The following is a 5708-nucleotide window of genomic DNA, read 5'->3' as shown; positions in this document are numbered from 1 at the left end:
AATATGGAATGCCTTATGCACTAAGCTATCTTTTTTTACAATTGAATCCAAAATATCAAATTGTAACCAGGATCAAATTAATTAATAAGTAAAAGATTCATAACATTTAAATTGTTGGGCCCGTGATGATCTAGTATAAACATATGATACAGTTAAACTATACAATAAAGATGTTATTAAACTACAACAAACGATTGAATCTATACAAACATTTGCCGTAAGTGATTTTCTTAGTATGGACATAGTACTACCTCTTTTCTTCCTCCTAGTAGTCTGTGATTCCCTTGTAATCTACACATATGAGATATGACCCCTTCGCTTTCTCCATTCTTTTTCCGCCATTGAAAGTGACTTGCATCTCAGCAATCCCTTTTTAGCGACCCCCCAATTTTCATTATACTTTTAAAATATCGACGTGACCTTAATTTCTCTCTAGCTTCTTCTTGAACTCTGTTTTTAAACTGAAACGCCACTCCCAGTACAAGTGCTCCATTGTAAGTATGTTTACTTACCCTGTTTACATATTTTTCTGAATAATTTAGCTCATGATTATTGCCATTTTAATTTTTTCTTTCTATGTTATCATCTGGCAAATTCTGGGGTTTTTGGGGCATACATGACTTGTACTCACATTTGCTTTAGGATTTTTAAAAAATTATATTCTTGTTTTGAGATAGTCTGAACATAGTTGAATGGACGTATAGGATTTATATAATTAGTGTGGGATTGAGGCGGAGTTGTTGTTGGTTAGAGAGGGTGGAGGCAGAGGGACTTACCGCTTTAAAATCTGAGGGTTCTGTGTGTGTGTGTGTGTGTGTTTTGTTTTTTGTATATGCATACAACATAAGCAGTGGGAATCTGCATGCCAACAAAGTAAAACTTTTTGCTGGTTAGTTTCAGCTATCTGATCTTGATCTTAATAAAACTTTTTACTGGAACTTAGTTTCAGTTATCAAAGTTTCAATTTTCCTTGCAAAGAACATATATCTTACCTTTTTGTTGTTAAAGGTAGGGGTAAGGTCGGACACTATGCCCTCTCCAGACCCCACTTGTGGGATTTCACTGCGGAGGCAGAATTTCCGCTAAGGGGTTCAAAAAAAAAGTTGAAAAAGATTATAGCTAGTGAGAATTGAACCTATGACCTTACAAAAGTTTTGAACCCTCTTTACCACCAAGTTATGCTTTTGGCCAGTGTCAAGGGGATTCAAAGCTTAATATATAGAGGTAAAAAACAAATTTTGCCTTATATATACAGTGTAATTTTTTGGCGAACCCCCTTCCGCCCCTCTAAATCCGCCACTGACTGAGCTTGTTGTTGTTGTTGTTAAAGTTTTCAACTTTTTGCCGTGTTCTTGCATTTTTTTTTTTCCTTCTCAGTTATCATGTGGCAAACTCTGGGTTTTCTTCTTTTTGTTGCATACATTGCTTGTACCTTCATTTCCTGTAGTAATTTTTTAATATTTTCTGTTTTGAAATGGTCTAAACCAAGTTGAATGAATATATAGCTAATTCGTATAGCGACCGCAATTACTGTGGAATTGAGGCACAGACGCAAAGTTGTTGTATAAGAGGGACTTCAGGCTTTAAAGTCAGAGGGGTTGGTCTATTTTATATAGGGGTGTGTGTGTGTGTGTGCATAAATTGAGCCAAAGCAGTAGGAGTTTGCTTGCTAAGAATGGAGAGAAGCTGGCTAGTTTAAGCTATCCGATCTTGAACTTAGTTAAATTGTTTGTTAGAATTTCGGCTATCAAGACTTCCAGATTTCCTTTCGTTGGATATTTATCCTACTTTTTCTGCTGTTAAAGTTTTCAACTTTTTGCCGTGCTCTTACTTGTTTCTCTATCTGGCGTCTTGTCCTCCTAAAGACTGGATTTCTAGGGGTCTCTTAATTGTTTGTGGTTCACCTTCAGATTCTTTTGGATATCTATAATGCACAACGGGGAGCTCGAACTCTCTAACCAAGAAACGGTGTCAAGTTCTAATTTTGGTGAAATTCCAGAATGTAGTTCCACGAAAAGGCTTTTCAATGAAATTCTCTCGGACATGCACGCTTGTATTCATACCCACACTTGCAATCCACCTGGTCCTGATAACTCACACACACACTCTTGTTACCATGTTCACACCAAGGTTGTTCCTCCCCCAATCGAGGATAAGATCCTCAGTGATGATACTGCAGAGTCTGCAGAGAATAAGATAGGAAAGAAACGCCCTTTGAGTAATAACGAAGCAGTTCGCAAGTACCGTGAGAAAAATAAGGCTCGGGTTGCATCATTAGAGGATGAGGTAGTCAGGTTGAGGGCTATAAATCAGCAACTGTTGAAGAGGTTACAGGGTCAATCTGTCTTGGAAGCTGAAATTACCAGGCTCAAGTGCTTGCTTGTGGATATTCGTGGAAGGATTGAAGGTGAAATTGGATCTTTTCCGTATCAGAAGCCAATGGAGAGTGCGGATGTATATCAAAACCTTGTTAATCCTAACCTTCCTGGAGCTTATGTGATGAACCCTTGCAACCTACAATGTGATGATCAGGTTTATTGCCTCCAACCAGGTTCGGACGAGTTAAATGGACAAGACCTCATTAGTTGTGGATTTGAAAATCTTCAGTGTTTCGGTAATCAGGGACTTAAGGAGGTTGTTCCTGGTTGTGCATTGGGCGATGGCACTCCTACTGCCAGCGCATCTTGTGGGAATAAGAGAAGAGGTGAAATTTCACATTCATTTGCATTTCTTGGTTTTTGGCATATTATCTGAAAATTGATCAATATTAACATCTATACCTGAACTTGATGAACCTTCGTCCTCTTAGTTTACAAGGAATCTGTTTACCATTTAGAACGGAGTCGAATTACCTTAATAAAAGTAGGATTTCATCTTGTTTAGTCACATCATGTTGGTGATATAGATTAGGCTGAATCCTATAACCCTTTACATTTTGAAGCCTTCACTGAACATGTTCTAAATATAGTTTAATATCTCCTTAGAGGTCAGTTAAAACACACCACAAATTTTCATGCGAAACTTCCTTTTCAGTGAAAACTAAAACAGCATATGCTTCATAAGAGATTACGAAATCCAAGTGCTAAAATGGCTTAATATCACACTCTCAAGGCTCTATTTGTTATTTCATTTTTGATAGTTATTTGATTATATTGTACTTATATTGTCCCAGTATTGACATTAAAGTAAATAACAACATAACTAAGCATTTAAATTTTAGCATTTAGTTATGCTTTAATATTTTTGAATAGTTATACAGTTCAGTGATACAAATGTTTTCTTCAGTTAATGATACTTTTTCCCATTGATGCTAGTATTGCTAAAGAAATTTTGATGTAGTCCCCCAAATCCGTAAGAGCTTTGTTTTCATTTCAAAATAAACATATTTATCTATGTCTTTATGTTAGCTATCGCTTTTTTTTATATAGTTAAAACGTGTTTCTGTGTATTAGTTGGATCTAGTAGCAAAAAGACACAGAAGTTTGATGTTTGAGTTTACTTTCCTAATGAGCTGAATTAAGAAGCTGATTGATAGAACGAGTACAGTATGATGTTTTCAGCTGTGCTTTCAGATCTTCGCTTTGTTTTCTTTTAGGAGGGAAACACGCAGCAATGACGAGCTGGTCATGAACTGAAGGAGGTGTCTTTGATCTTGATAATAATGTACATTGTATTATGTTTCTTCTACTTCTTTGGGATTTTTTTTCCAGTATCTCTTCTTTGCTAAGTTCAATTTTATTATATTTCCCTGCTTCGAGTTGGTGGTCTAATGTGTGTTTGGATTTACAGTTATTTATCTAGAATAATGGATTTAGTTAGTACGCACCAATAACTTGAATGAGGCCTAGTTGTTGTAAAGGATTTAGCTAGCAGACATGAAGATGAGATGAAGATCTGGAAGCTTTGTTCCTAGGCAGCCTAGGAGTATTTGTTTTGTCCTTTTGATAAATACTCCTCTTGCTCTTGAATTTATTCAGTTGATAAGATTCATGACTATGTCATGTGAAGTTCGATCGATGCAGTGAACACAACAAAGTTTACTTTGTTGATGTTGAGGCCCACATCGACGATGAAGGGGATGGGTGGTCTCCTTATATGGACTTGGACAATTCTCACCTTTTGAGCTAGCTTTTAGGGTTAAGTTAGACCCAAGGTCCATTTAACCTGGTATCAAATCAGGAACCATCCCGATTTTCCGATGTTGGACCCCCATAATTGTTCATGCTCCAGATGTCCAGTCCTGGGAGTGAGAGGGGGTGTTGAGTCCCACATCGACAATGAAGGAAATGGATGGTCTTCTTATATGGACTTGGACAATCCTCACCTCTTTAGCTAGCTTTTGAGGTTGAGTTACGCGTCCATTTAACCGTTGATAAGCTAAAGTTGAGACAACTAGAAACTTGACTCTTTTTTCAAAGTGGATTGGGATGGTTCTTAGTTTTTTCCATCATTGTTTTACTTTATGAGTCAGTGTTTTTGTATGTTTCCCATGATCTTTTCACCACTATTTTTCCTTTTTATTTTTTTGTTTGGGGGGGGGGGGGTGTGTGGTTGGATATATAGGATGCAAAAATAGATTCTCTTGTTTGTTGCTTCATCTAATGGTGTATAATGGACTACCCCAGCATACAGAAAGGAGATTTAATTAGGATTGGTTAGATGAAAGTTTATATGCATAGCTAGGCCTGTTTGACTGTGATGTATAACATGAAAAACTCATTTCATTGCGAAGTAGGGACACTCATCTCGAAGGAATGGTGGAGATCGAGTGCCAGATCTTCTATTCCAGTAACTTTTGCTTAGATCATATATTTATATTAGATAATTCATTAAACATCTATTAATATCTGATTGAGAATTTAGTACTAAAACGAGTTATGGGTTTGGTGGCAAGTTCAGAAATCATAAACTTCAATGGCTTACTTCTGTCACTAACATATCAGTAGGGTTGTTCACGGTTTGACCGAAAACCGAACCAAACCGATATTTTTGTTGATTTGGATTGGTTTTGGTTTTAAATTTTAAAAACCGATAATATTTGGTTTGGTTTTGGTTCTATTATAAAAAACTGAAAAAACCGAACCGAACCGATTAATTATATAAAAATATGAATAATTATTGATATATGATATAATATCTTTTCGTAAATAATTTTAAATACTTTATGCATTTTAATTATTATTTTAAATTTTGATTTATCTTACTTATATCTTAAAAGATTGCCTAAGCCCAAAAGAATAGGAATTTGCCAATTTTCTTTTCCTTAAGAGAATCTAATTCTCTAACCTACACACATACTTTTTCCTAATAAAAGAGTTAGAAAAAAAATCTACGACAAGAGTAAAGAAAGCAAACTCAAATTGCAAGACTATAGTAGCTAAAGCCTGAGAAAGTAAACTTTTAGTTTGTTTTTTGTTCATTTTTTTCGTATAAACAGGTAAATAAATTTTCAGTTCCGAAATAAATATATAAAAAAGCATAAATTTAGCAAATTATTTTCAGATTGTTATCTAGTGTTGTTTTACTATTATCGACTTATCATTAGCTTACTAGGAACCGAAAAACCAAACCAAACCAACAAACATATGTTTAAATTGGTTTGGTTTTGGTTTTAATCAAAAACCGGTCAAACCGAACCGTGAACACCCCTAAACATATGTTTTGCTACATTGACTACGGACCAAAAGCTACTTCGTTGGAGTAAGACA

At 35.5% G+C, this 5708-nt stretch overlaps 1 protein-coding gene across 2 annotated transcripts; it reads left to right on the top strand.

Moving 5' to 3' along the window:
* Window positions 1-228: 228 nt before the first annotated feature.
* On the top strand, window positions 229-3886 carry LOC104235029 (basic leucine zipper 23-like). 2 transcript variants are annotated; one of them, XM_070165348.1, is made up of 3 exons: window positions 229-494; window positions 1911-2704; window positions 3596-3886. In XM_070165348.1, the coding sequence occupies exons 2-3, from the start codon at window positions 1930-1932 to the stop codon at window positions 3628-3630; spliced, it is 810 nt and encodes a 269-aa protein (XP_070021449.1). In that variant the 5' UTR covers window positions 229-494; window positions 1911-1929; the 3' UTR covers window positions 3631-3886. The 2 variants fall into 2 exon arrangements, with proteins under 2 accessions (XP_070021449.1, XP_009787001.1); XM_009788699.2 differs by having other exon boundaries at window positions 229-498.
* Window positions 3887-5708: the final 1822 nt, after the last annotated feature.

The sequence above is a fragment of the Nicotiana sylvestris genome, chromosome 12, assembly GCF_000393655.2.
Source record: "Nicotiana sylvestris chromosome 12, ASM39365v2, whole genome shotgun sequence".
In the NCBI taxonomy this organism is placed as follows: Eukaryota; Viridiplantae; Streptophyta; class Magnoliopsida; order Solanales; family Solanaceae; genus Nicotiana; species Nicotiana sylvestris.
Note: the sequence above shows the minus strand (reverse complement) of the source record. Positions and strands in the feature narration are given on the sequence as shown.